The sequence below is a fragment of the Vulpes lagopus genome, chromosome 6 (assembly GCF_018345385.1).
Source record: "Vulpes lagopus strain Blue_001 chromosome 6, ASM1834538v1, whole genome shotgun sequence".
In the NCBI taxonomy this organism is placed as follows: Eukaryota; Metazoa; Chordata; class Mammalia; order Carnivora; family Canidae; genus Vulpes; species Vulpes lagopus.
In genome coordinates, this window is record NC_054829.1 from 26,431,146 (window position 1) to 26,443,900 (window position 12,755).

Here is a 12,755-nt window from a genome sequence, read left to right on the forward strand (position 1 = left end):
AGAATGTCTGTGTGACTGAGCTCCAAGCTCACTGCCCTCCTTCTTGTCCCCTGTAGACTTCCCAGAAGTTCCCTAGGGTGCCTCCTCCCAGAAGAGAGTCTCCAAGTGAAGAGAGGCTGGAGCCCAAAAGGGAAGTAAAGGAGACCAGGAAGGAGGGAGAGGAGGAGGTGCCAGAGATCCAGGAGAAGGGAGAGCAGGAGGAGGGGCGAGAGCGAAGCCGGAGGGCAGCGGCTGTCAAAGCCACACAGACACTACAGGCCAATGAGTCGGTAAGTGTGCCCTCCACTGGGGGAGTCCAGGGCCAGAAGGAGGGCTGGAGCTGGGCCTCGGGGGGGTAGGGGGGAAGGCAGAACAGGAACATGGTGATGACGATCATCATCATCACAGCAGGAAATGTACTAAATGCCTTATGCTTTTAGCTCATTTAATCCTCATAACCCTGTGTGGTCATTATTCCCATTTTACAGATGAGGAAAATGAGGCCCCCTTGAAAAGACAACTAGTAAACAGCCTGACTCCAAAGTCTGCTATTAATTTTCATACTCTATTGCTTCTGGATCTGAGACTCAAGAAGAAGGCTTTTGTGAAGACCTAAAAGGCGTGTGGGGACATTGGGGAAGCATTTATGAGTTGTAGCTCAGGCAGGCTCCCCGTAAGAGAGGTGTGTCCCCACCAGGAATGTCTGACAAGAAGAACAAGCTGAGACCATGAGGACACAACAATGGCCCCTGACAGGTGTTCTCCACACAGTGCCTTCCTGCCTGTTATCTTGTTGATTCCTCACAGTCACCCCATAGTGTTACCCTCTACCTGGAAGATAGAGGACACTGGGTTCAGAGAGGCCAAGTGACTTGCCTGAGGTCCCACCCACTGTCCTTGTAGTGAGGCCCTCTGTCCACCATATCACAGACCAAGAAGCAAGACATACTGGCCAGAGATGTTCCTTGTCAGGGAGAGGTCCCCTAAAAAAGAGTAGGGATGGGAAGGGTCTATTAGGGAGCTACTGAGAGAACCTTCTTTTTTTTTTTTTTTTTAAGATTTTATATGTTGATTTGACAGAGAAAGAGAGTGCACAAGTGGCAGAGCAGCAGGCAGAGGGAGTGCGAGAAGCAAATCCCCTCTGAGCAGGGAGCCCGACACAGGGCTCAATCCCAGGACCCTGGGATCATGACTTGAGCCAAAGGCAGATGCCTAACTGAGCCATCCAGTTGCCCCCTGGGAGAACCTTTACAAAAAAATTCTGGGATCCCTGCGTGGCTGAGTGGTTGAGTGTCTGCCTTCAGCCCAGGGCGTGATCCTGGAGTCCCAGGATAGAGTTCCACATCGGGCTCCCTGCATGGAACCTGCTTCTCCCTCTGCCAATGCCTCTCTCTCTGTGTGTTTCTCATGAATAAATAAATAAAATCTTCAAAAAAAAATCTGTGTTGTACACTTATGCTTGCACAAGACACTCCTTGCCCCATCCCAGACTGTAGATAGACAGCTCTTTTCTCCCTTCTGAGACTTAGCTGTGCTCCTTCTCCAAGAGCTGTGCTCTATGTACAAGCCCCATTGAGTTCTGCTGACTTTTGAGTATATTTCTCTATGAGGTCTACTCGTGTACATATTTAGGACTTCTAATGGCCCCCTGAGGCTCCCCTATCACAAGGCCCATGATTCCTATATCCTGAGTAGCACCTCTCAGCTCTGTGCCAGGTGTCCTGTACTCTTGGTGTCTGCTTGGCATTTCCCAGGGTGGCCCTTATTATCTGTGCCTTTCACTAGAGTTTGAGCCCTCTGAGAGCAGGGGTTACTGTCTGTCACCTCTGTATCCCCAGCACCTGGCACAGTCACATGGACTTGAATCTTATTTATGGAATTAAGGCATGAATGAATGGACTAAATGACTGAAAACATGCAAACATCATTAATTGAGACACCAAGCTGCCTCCCTCCCCCTGCCCCCCCCCCCAATTAGATAGATGCATGGAGAAGTCCTATGGCAACTAGGGCTTTCCCACAGAATTACTGTAGCAACAGCTTTGTAAAGATAGAGTTGGCCAAAGACCGGAATGGGCTGCCAAAAAGCGGTGAGTCCCTTGTCACTGAAAGGATTCAAGTGGATTCTAGGGGAGCACTTGGCAGGAGCCTAGGACCAGTTCCCTGAGATGCCAGAATGTAGGAACCTCTTTTTCCCAGACTTCTCACCTCTCCCTGTTTGATCCTCTCCAGGCCAATGACATCCTAATCCTCCGAAGCCATGAATCTAATGCCCCTGGGTCTGCTGGTGGCCAAGCCTCAGAGAAGCCAAGGGAGGGGGCAGGGAAGTCCCGGAGAGCACTGCCTTTTTCGGAGAAGAAGAAAAAACCAGAGACATTTAACAAGACCCAGAACCAGGAGAACACTTTCCCTTGTAAGAAGTGTGGCAGGTAAGGTGGTATGCCCTGCCTCCACGGGGACCTAGCTGGGTGGCCACCGCTGGGGGCAGAGAAATGTGCTTTCAAGGGGGATAATGAGAGAGGTAGTCAGAGCTTTCACCTTGTCTGGTGATTGGCAGCAAGGGTTTCTAGGGCGGTGACGTCACTTGGCGGCTCTGAGAAGCAGCATGCTGGCGCTGAATCAGGCACCCTAGGAGGGTGGGGGTGGCCATGTGGGCGGAGCCAGTCCTGCAGAGCTGGGAGGCCCCCCACAGACACACCCACGTGGGGCACAACCTCGCTCGCTGCATACACACAGATGCACTCACATGGGGTGCACCCTTGCACAGGGCGCATACACACAGATGCACCTGCGCACCCACGCGCGGGCACGCGCGCACACGCACATACACATGCACTCACATGGGTATACCCTTGCACATTGCGTGCCACGTAAACGGACACACCCATGCCGGGGCGCACCCTCGCACGCTGCGCACACACATGTGCCTGCGCTGTCTAGGCTGGGGGGGTTCTGGGGGCGCGGGGACGGCATCTGATGGGAGCCCCCCTGCCCGGCTGCAGGGTGTTCTACAAGGTGAAGAGCCGCAGCGCCCACATGAAGAGCCACGCGGAACAGGAGAAGAAGGCTGCCGCGCTGAGGCAGAAGGAGAAGGAGGCGGCGGCCGCGGCGGCCACTGCGGCCGCCGCCTCCCCGCACCCGCCGGCCCTGCGCGAGGAGAGCGGCGCGGGGGAGCGGGGCTGAGCCCGGGTGCCCGGGGCCGCCCCCGCCAGCACCCGGGGCCGCCGGCGGCCAGAGGAGAGCTCACGTGCACTGTTCTCTGAAGAAAACGAGACCATACAATAAACGGCTCTTTTATTTATAAAAAGCCCCGGGAGCAGTCTTCAGGGCTGCAGGATCCAGTTCTCTCTGCGTCCGGCGGGGAAGGCGGCCTCACGCCCTCCTGCCTGGGCTGGGGCGCCCCTCGGGGGCGCTCGAGCACCGCCGCCCGCGCAGCCTCTGCCCTTCCTCTGTGTCCCCCGCTGCCCAAGGTCGTCACCACCGAGAGCGGAGCACCAGCCCGCCCCCCGCCCGCCCCGGGAAAGTGTGTGGTCAGCTCGGAGAGGGAACTCAGCCTGCCACCTGTGCTGTCCCCTACCCTGTCCCGCGGCCACCTCCCCTGGGAGGAAGGCTCCCGGAAGGCCGCTAGGTCGGAGGACGGGTACCCGGCCCTTTGCTGGGGGCTAGCAGCCCGCGGGGGGCCGAGAAGGGGGTCTCCGATGTGGGGGGGAGGGGCCAGCCTGCAGGAGGGTCGGGGAGGCTGGAGGGAACTGTTGATAAATCTTGGCTCTTCCTGCTTCTCCCCTTTTTGCCAAACACCTTTTGGGCCCCCGGAGGCTGCCGAGGGGGCTCATCTGTGGGGCCCAGCCTGCTCCTTGGTGCAAGTTCCCTGCCTTGCCTCCGCCCTGCCCTTGGCAGCTGCCCCCCTCACCCCATCCCACCTGGTCTAGCGCAGATATCCACAGCTCAGCCCCCAGTCCTGCATGCTGGAGATTTCTGGATCCTTCCCTGGGAGGGGGAGGTCTCCTAACCAGATTGGACAGGAGCCTTCATTCCTTGACTTGTGTCATTTGGGAGCTATTTATTTATTCTTAATATTTAATTTTTAACATCCTCTCAGGGACCAGGGGCCTCCTGCTTTCCAGAGGCCCAAGTGCATTTATCCCAAAACAAGGCATCTTCTTGGCATCCACCCCACCCCCCCATTCCTAAGACCCTAAGGTCCCTCACCTCGTTGCTCTGGAAGCTCTTGCCAATAGGAGTGTTAGTAGTCCTGAAAGAGGGTGGAAAGGTGTAAGGTGTCACCAAAGCCACACAAAGACTAGCAGAAGCAAGGAAGGTCAAAGGCAGTTCTCATTGCTACCTCTTCTCTGGCTGTATTTTCAAATTGCCCGAGGGGATTGGCTGGAAGCCAGAATTCTAGTTTTCTTTCTGGCTGGAGGAGGCCATATTTGGCATGGAGTCACTGAAGTGAAGGGCTGGAAGGTTCTAGAGGCCCCATCACTTCCCATAGGAGGGCCGCGTTATTTTTCTGATCTTGTTCTTCAGCGTTAGTTGTGTGAAACGTTCCAAGTGAACGTGAGCATAGGACAGGTCAGCAGGTTAGGAAGGAGCCAAAAATCTTGCTACTCTCTCCTTACCACCCAATAGCCTAAAGACATCCATGTTCCTGTTGGGGAGCTGGGAGTGGGGAGGGAGTTTTGTTTCTAAACTATGCACTAACGGGTGTTTTTCAGCATTCAGTTATGCATTAATACGGTTCTTCAGGACCCCAGCGATAGGAGTAACAAAATTCTCCCCACCAGACTCCAGGACGGCTACCTAGATCGTCAACTTCCCCAGTTAGTTTCGTCCAAAGGCTTCTTCCAGGTCCCAAGTTTGCAAAAATCTGGTATGCCCTCCAGAAACAGGAGGGTGGCAAATTTAAGCTGTCTTCTAAATCACTTGTGTAATAAGAGTGCCTTCGCAGCTTCGCCCCAAAGTGCTACTTATGTTTCCTAAGGTTTTTTCTATTTAAACAGTATTTTGTTTCAGGCCCCTCTGTGGACATGTGGTAAGAGGAACCTCCTTGTTTAGAGAGATTCTCCTCCTCTATGCTCACAGGAATCAGACTAGGCAAATATTGGTGGAAAAAATCAAGGTGGTACCTCTGTATTAATTCCACCAGACACTGTATTTTCGAAGGGCTCGTGCTCCATGATGGATTTAGATCTAGAATACACGGTGAAAGTTAAAATGTGTAGAGGGCAATGCCATTGTTCCAAGTGACCTGCCAATAAAGTAGGTGCAGCCATAGGAGCTGGGATGGGTATATCCTTTAATGGTGCTTTCTCTCTGTGAACACAGTAGGCTCATCTTTTTTTTTTTTTTTTCCTTGTTCTCTTCTATTCAGAGCTGTTTGCTTTAAGAAGTTAAATGACAAACACCTCCAGCTTTATAATGCCCTCCCCACACCATCTCACATAGCCATCTTCCAGTCTCCATCTACACTTAGCTAAGGGCATGAAACTAACCTAGTGCCTGTGTCCCAGACCATTTCTGAGGTGTCTTACCCACCCAAGGAGACTGTGCTTCAGTGCACTGTCCTCCATGCCTTCAGCAGCCCCCCTCACAGCTAAGGTACACCCTCATCCCTTCTGAACCCACCATCACCCCTGGCACAGAGGTCATGTGCTGCTTATGTCTAGAGAATCCCCTATATTTAACTGCCTCAGTGACCTAACCTCTTTCTTCTCATGTGCCAGATGTTAAGATGAAGGAGGAATACAACACATACTCAAGCCTCAGCTGTTTAAATATATTTTCACTGGGGCTTTCTTTTTTTTCGAACGGTATTTATTACCAGACTGGCAAGCCTAACTCCTTAGGTTTACAGGAAGTATGCATATTTTTATAAAACAATTGTATGTCCTCCCCATATTTCGCTGTGTTAATGTTTGCCTCTAACACTTCGCAGCTGTTTCACCTTTTCCTCATTTGTCTCTAAGTTGAAGGTCTTGTGTGGAGGGGACAGCACAGGAACAGCCTTGATAGTCTGTAATTATTGTACAAATATTTTAATAGCATATAAATAAGTATATTCCTTTTATTTTGGAAAAAAACATGATCAGACACTGCCTTTTGTGTGTTTGCTGCCTGTGGCACCCTTTTTAAAAAAGACTGTTACATATTAAAATAGTGTATATATATATAAATATATAAATATTACCTCTTTTGCTGTACAGTTGTGATAGACCAGACTGAAGATTTTATTTTTTGTGTGCTTTTTATAAAAAAGAAAAAATAACACACTAAAGTAAATCTTGCGGATGTGATTGTAATGTACCTATGTAACTTATTTACTTTTGAATGTTCTTCTGTATCTTTAAACCTTTTATTAAATAAGGTTTTAAAAATTCAGAGTTGAATGCTGTGTTCTTTTGGGGAAGATTTTCACCATCTGGGATTGATGTTAAGTAGGCCCTGTTTTGCTTGCAGGGGGTTGCTTGACATTTTTGAGCCACAAGAAGGATTCTCTTTTGTCAGCTCCTTCTTGATACCAGGACAGGAAAAATAATACACTAGCCTTTGCCTGGCTACGGATTATTGACTAGATACGGGTTTGTTTGTTTGTTTTTTTTACAAAACTTTAGACAAGAAAAAGTCTCAACTCAGTGTCTCACACAAAAATATGTACACGGTATGGCACGCTTCCAACGTGTTAGTTTCATTGAGGGGATGTATGGAGGGTGCAGAATGCAATCAGGTGGCACAGGGAAGCTGTGGTGCTAAAGACAGTATTTTCCTACCCAGCGGAAGACCAGTGACGGAGGCACTTGCAGCCTTAACTCCACTCCAGAATTATATTATATTTTAAACAAGGTGCTTTGTTAAAAAGAATTTTTTTTTTAAAGGGCACCTGGGTGGCTCAGTGTTTGGGATCCTGCCTTTGGCTCAGGTCAGGATCCTGGGGTCCTGGGATAGAGCCCCACATGGGGCTCCCTGCAGGGAACCTGCTTCTCCCTCTGCCTCTGTCTCTGCCCACCCCTCATGAATAAATAAATAAAATCTTTTTTAAAAAATCAAATAAAGGGCAGCCCGGGTGGCTCAGCGGTTTGGCGCCTGCCTTCGGCCCAGGGTGTGATCCTCGAGTCGCAGGATCGAGTCCCGCGTCGGGCTCCCTGCGTGGAGCCTGCTTCTCCCTCTGCCTGTGTCTCTGCCTCTCTTTCTGTGTCTCTCACGAATAAATAAAATCTTTTTTAAAAAATGAAATAAAAACTGGAAAATGTGAAAAAGTAAATGCGCCACCAAAGCGAGCAGTGTCCGGAGCGCCAGACCAGCGCCTCCGCCACCGCTCCACCCCGCCCCCAGCCCCAACCGCGGGAGCGCGCGGCGCGGGCGGTGGTCAGGGCCACCGTTGCCATGGCTACGCTCGGGGGCGGGCGCGGAGGAAGCGGCTCCGCACCGGCCCCGCCCCGCACTGCGGCAGTAACGCCTCCGCGGGCTGCGGGTGGGACCCCCGGCGGCCCGGCTGCGCCACACCGCCGCAGCCCGCTGCAGCCTGCTCGCCGCCGCCCTGCCCGCCCTCGCCGCCGCCGCCTGAGGCCCCGCTTCCCCGTCCTTCGGCGCCTCCGCCGCCTGTGTCCTCGGTCCTCAGCCGCCCTCACCGCCCTGCAGAGAAGGGCGTCTGCAGAGAAGCCGTCTTCTCACCGTCTGCAGAGAAGCCGCTGGCGGGCTGGCGTGGCAGCCACCGCCGCGACCTCAGAACAGTCTCTGCCTCCGGGGACCGCGCAGCCTCGTCTGCAGAGCAGCCGCTCCTCGGCCGACTGAAGGCCGGGCTCCGGCCGCGAACGCCGGGATCGTCTCCGAGAGGAGCCCCGAGTGCCGGCGCCCGGCTGCCGGGAGGAGGCGGCCACGCCCCGCGACCGCCCCCGGGCGCCCCCGGCCCCGCCGCGCAGCCCTCGCCAGCCTCCTGCGCTGCGACGGGACGCGACCCCCGGCTGCAGGTGGGGGACCCGGGCCGCGGGCCCCGACTGAAGACGCCGGGTGGCGGCGGACGCGTGAGGCGACTGCCCGGTCCTCCCGGGGGTCCTCCCGGGGCTTGGCTCCGGGGACCAGCCGGCGGACTGCCCTTGGGGGCCGCGGAGGAGGAGGGCAGGACTCTGGTGTCGTTTGTTAATTGTGATTGCGCCGAGCTTGCCTCCCTCGCGCCCACGGGGGTGGGGGGTGTCTGCTGCTGTCCTGAGCCCTAGAGCGCAGGGAGCCACAGCCTAATCCGTCTTTGTAGAATTGGGGCCCTCGCTAGTTGGGGAAATGGCGATGACGCTGTTGGAAGACTGGTGCCGGGGGATGGATGTGAACTCCCAGAGAGCCCTGCTGGTCTGGGGGATCCCGGTGAACTGTGATGAGGCTGAAATCGAAGAGACCCTCCAGGCTGCGATGCCCCAGGTGCCCTATCGAGTGCTTGGGAGGATGTTTTGGAGGGAAGAGAATGCGAAAGCAGCCTTGTTAGAGCTCACTGGCGCTGTCGATTACGCCGCGATCCCCAGGGAGATGCCGGGTAAAGGAGGTGTCTGGAAAGTGGTCTTTAAACCCCCGACTTCCGATGCTGAATTTTTAGAAAGGTTGCACCTCTTCCTAGCGAGAGAGGGGTGGACCGTGCAAGATGTTGCCCGCGTCCTTGGGTTTCAGAACCCCACTCCGGCCCCGGGTCCAGATATGCCAGCAGAGATGCTAAACTATATTTTAGATAACGTTATTCAGCCTCTTGTTGAGTCCATATGGTACAAGAAGTTGACGCTGTTCTCGGGGAGGGACATCCCGGGGCCTGGGGAGGAGACCTTTGATCCCTGGCTGGAACACACTAATGAGGTCATAGAGGAGTGGCAGGTGTCTGATGTAGAAAAGAGGCGGCGGTTGATGGAGAGTCTTCGGGGCCCCGCCGCTGATGTCATCCGCATCCTCAAGACCAACAACCCCGCGATAACCACGGCCGAATGCCTGAAGGCGCTTGAGCAGGTGTTTGGGAGCGTCGAGAGCTCTAGGGATGCGCAGGTCAGGTTTCTGAACACTTACCAGAACCCGGGAGAAAAGTTATCTGCGTATGTCATTCGTCTGGAGCCTCTTCTGCAGAAGGTGGTGGAGAAGGGGGCCATAGATAAAGATAACGTGAACCAGGCCCGCCTGGAGCAGGTCATTGCCGGGGCCAACCACAGCGGGGCCATCCGAAGGCAGCTGTGGCTGACCGGGGCCGCGGAAGGGCCTGCCCCTAACCTCTTCCAGTTGCTGGTGCAGATCCGCGAGGAGGAGGCCAAGGAGGAGGAGGAGGAGGCGGAGGCCGCCCTCCTGCAGTTAGGCTTGGAGGGGCACTTCTGAGGCCCAGGAAACGGGCGATAGTGCACATCTAGATCGCAGCCGCTTTCCTTGTCTCCGTGCTCTTACAGGTGTCTCCCTAGTAGTAAAGACTTCCGCCATGTGCTGTTTTGAGGATGGGGGTAGGGAGTCAGGCCTGAATATTCATGTAACATTAGTACAATCGTGCAAATGAGCACCCTGAGCTGCTACAAGTGAGTCGTACTCGCTGCAATGCCAGGTAAAGACTTGTACACAAGTGCTCAGTGCCAGCTGTCATTGTGGCAATCATCCGTTGTAAAAACCGTGTGAATCCCTGACACTTCTCACTGAGATAATTGTGAAATTGCATGTTCAGATGTTTTAGCGCGGGGCCTGGCAAACACAGGAAGTGTTCGGTAAAAATATGAGCCGTTGTTACTAATACCGTGAATAGTTTTTGTGTTTACAGTAAATTGTTCCGAATTTTTTCCCCTAATTTATATTAATGGAAAGAAATGTGACTCAGATACTATTTATTCAACCTTACAAAGCAAATTGTTTTATTTTTCATCTCGAAACATCTGGATCATTTTAATTGAAAAGTTTTCTGAGACTATGGAATGGGATGTTAGAAAAATACTGCAATTCTAGAATTGTGTGAATCAGTTTTTCTCTGTACAAGACACACAGGGAGTGTCTTGTTGCATGGGGAGATTAATAAGAACCAGTTACAGTATCTATTCCCCCATTTCAAATCCTTGTCATTGAATGGTAGTTCTTGTTCACGCTGATTCTAAGTGTTCTAAATTTGAAGTTGTCAAAATACATGTATATGAATAAAAGTATTTTAAAAATTCTATTGTCTTTTTTTTCTGACACATATATAAAATTTCAGTGTAATTAAGCTCTATATTTATTCTCTTTTCTTTTTTTTATTTTTTTTTTTAATTTATTTATGATAGGCACACAGTGAGAGAGAGAGAGGCAGAGACAGGCAGAGGGAGAAGCAGGCTCCATGCACCGGGAGCCCGACGTGGGACTCGATCCCGGGTCTCCAGGATCGCGCCCTGGGCCAAAGGCAGGCGCTAAACCGGTGCGCCACCCAGGGATCCCCTTATTCTCTTTTCTTAGGAAGATTTCCCGGTGTCACTTAAAAAAATATATAACTTCGGTTACTGTATCTTTAACCTTATAGCATAGTATTTGAGTTTGAATTACAGAACCTTTCAATGTATTCAATTTTTGCATGTTTTCTACAAGGCAAATATTAGAAGGCTAAACAGACCTAAGTCAATATTAACTTACTATAAAAAGTTAGGAAATCCTGAAATGGGGCTCAGGATGTTACCTAGCGATGCTTTTTCTCCCCTTTCAAATCCCTTTTCAGCTAAAAATGTTTGTTTTACTACAGGAATAATTTCTCATACCTGTTTAAAATGAATGTTTCTGATTTATAGCAGCCATTTTATTTTTTTGTCAAAATTCATTTTTATTAATAGAAAATACTTATTCCAGTTTCAGTTGTTATACTTGAAGTTGCTAATAAAAAAAAAAGAATTTAAAATAATCATCCTGTTTCGACTAAGACAATGAAGCTGTGGCTTAAAAAAAAAATTTACCATTTGCTCATAAAGTTCTTTCAGAATTTGTTCTTAAAGTTTATGGAACTTTCCTGTCTGTTAAGTACAGGAGTTACTGAGCTACATGAGGAAGTCTCTCTGAGACAACCAATGAGAAGTTAAGCAGTTGTCATAAAAGGAATCCCTGTATGGTAACCTGAACTATACAAAGATCCCCTCCCCTCCAGCTCAGGAGGGACATGCCTCTAAGCACTGAGGTATGAAGAGTCAGACTGTTATTTGCTGTTAGAATTAGCTAATAACAGTAAAATCTCTGGCATGGATGCTACTGGTCTATAGTATCCTGTGATTTTAGGAATTTCTGTAAATAGTTTCAATTCACTTTATTCAGAAATTAAACCTGTTTAATAAAGTTCACTACTCTGCCAGAGTATCTGCTGGTTTAGTATCCTTAAAAAATATATATCATACGTGTAGGTAATTCATAGTCTTAAAGTATACTTATTAGAATACTGCATTATTCAAACCAAAACCTATTTTAACAACATGTTTATAATTAAAAGCAGCCAATGAAATGAAATTCCAAGTTATGACAAGGGAGACTCACTCTCACTTGAAGCTGTGTTGCTTAGAGAACTTTAAAAAAAAAGCATATGCCTTTAAAGTAATTCAAGGACAGGTCAGGAGACACCCTCTCCCCATTCTTTATTATAGGACTCCAGTTAAGGATGGGCCAGAAATGAGCCTTTCTAGATATTTCAGAAAAGTCCATAGACGTGTTATAAAGACTTTTAAGAATGTCTCTGTATCTGTGAGTAGTGCTTATCAGGATTTCCTAACAGCACAAAGGCAAGTCCATATGATAGCAGCCATTTTATATTAAGAGGATATAAACAGGGAGAGTTCAAAAACAGGCTTGACTGCACAGAATCAGTGACTGAAGATGTTTGTCTTGAGAACCTAGTAAATCCAGAAGTGGTTATATGAACTTGAGTTCAGTGGGGTTTCCCCCTACTAAGGCTTTAAAATTATAGCCAACCTATTTAAAAATCGTAAGGCAAAAAAATTATTTATAAAGGCTAATACTGGTATACATTCCAACAGATTTTTCTGTATACTCACTCATGTCCTCCTCTCCCATGTCATGTCTGTTCCACTCTCACAATTTTCTCTCAACACACACGTCTCCACATACTTAACCCTCACAACAGATAGGCAAGTCTTTGCTTCCCCCAACAAACATGACTTCATTCCCCCGCTCCTCAACTCACATAACTTCCCCCTCCATTCCCATCAGCATGGCAGCATGGCACTGGGTAGAGCACCCCCCTCACTTCTCAGAATCTTACCTGTACCCATTCACTCCCACCTTCTCCCCACAACACTCCATCATAAACATACTCTCTCCTCCCACTACACGCATACACCACAAGTGTCCCACCCCATCCGTACATTCCCGCTTCTCCATGTACACATACGCACATACTCCCACTACCGCCTCACACCAACCAGCCACCACATGTATACACACATTCTCATTCCACACATATTACATTCGTAATAATGAGTTCTTAATCTTTCTCACCTAATATTATAGGCATCCTTCTATATCTGTACATAGGGATATACATTTTTTTTTAAATTGTTTCATTTTTATTATTAATATGTGAGAGACTAGACAGTATATCTAAATGTTAACAAATATTAGTGACAGGAACGGACAAATTCCTTGAGGCAACTCTGAGCATTTGACTTCAGTCAGTTTTTTTTTTTTAATTTTTATTATTATTATTTTTTTATTTATGATAGTCACAGAGAGAGAGAGAGAGGGGCAGAGACACAGGCAGAGGGAGAAGCAGGCTCCATGCACCGGGAGCCCGACGTGGGACTCGATCCCGGGTCTCC

At 49.9% G+C, this 12,755-nt stretch overlaps 2 protein-coding genes across 4 annotated transcripts in view; both read left to right on the forward strand.

The window, feature by feature from the left end:
* Positions 1–6,357, forward strand: part of MIDEAS (mitotic deacetylase associated SANT domain protein) — a 69,350-nt gene extending 62,993 nt beyond the window's left edge. For all 3 annotated transcript variants that reach the window (XM_041758380.1, XM_041758381.1, XM_041758378.1), the window contains 3 exons: positions 57–269; positions 2,212–2,408; positions 2,982–6,357. In XM_041758380.1, coding sequence (XP_041614314.1) covers positions 57–269; positions 2,212–2,408; positions 2,982–3,162 — 591 coding nt within the window. In that variant the 3' untranslated portion in view covers positions 3,163–6,357. The remainder of the gene's footprint in view (positions 1–56; positions 270–2,211; positions 2,409–2,981) is intronic.
* A 1,561-nt stretch (positions 6,358–7,918) lies between these two features.
* PNMA1 (PNMA family member 1) lies at positions 7,919–10,127 on the forward strand. Its single transcript, XM_041760303.1, has one exon. It carries the CDS (start codon positions 8,251–8,253, stop codon positions 9,310–9,312), a length of 1,062 nt encoding a protein of 353 aa, XP_041616237.1. The 5' UTR covers positions 7,919–8,250; the 3' UTR covers positions 9,313–10,127.
* The last annotated feature ends 2,628 nt before the right edge of the window (positions 10,128–12,755 follow it).

Coding starts and splice junctions, on each gene's coding strand:
- PNMA1 (XM_041760303.1), top strand. CDS start 8,251: ATGGCGATGACGCTGTTGGAAGACTGGTGCCGGGGGATGGATGTGAAC.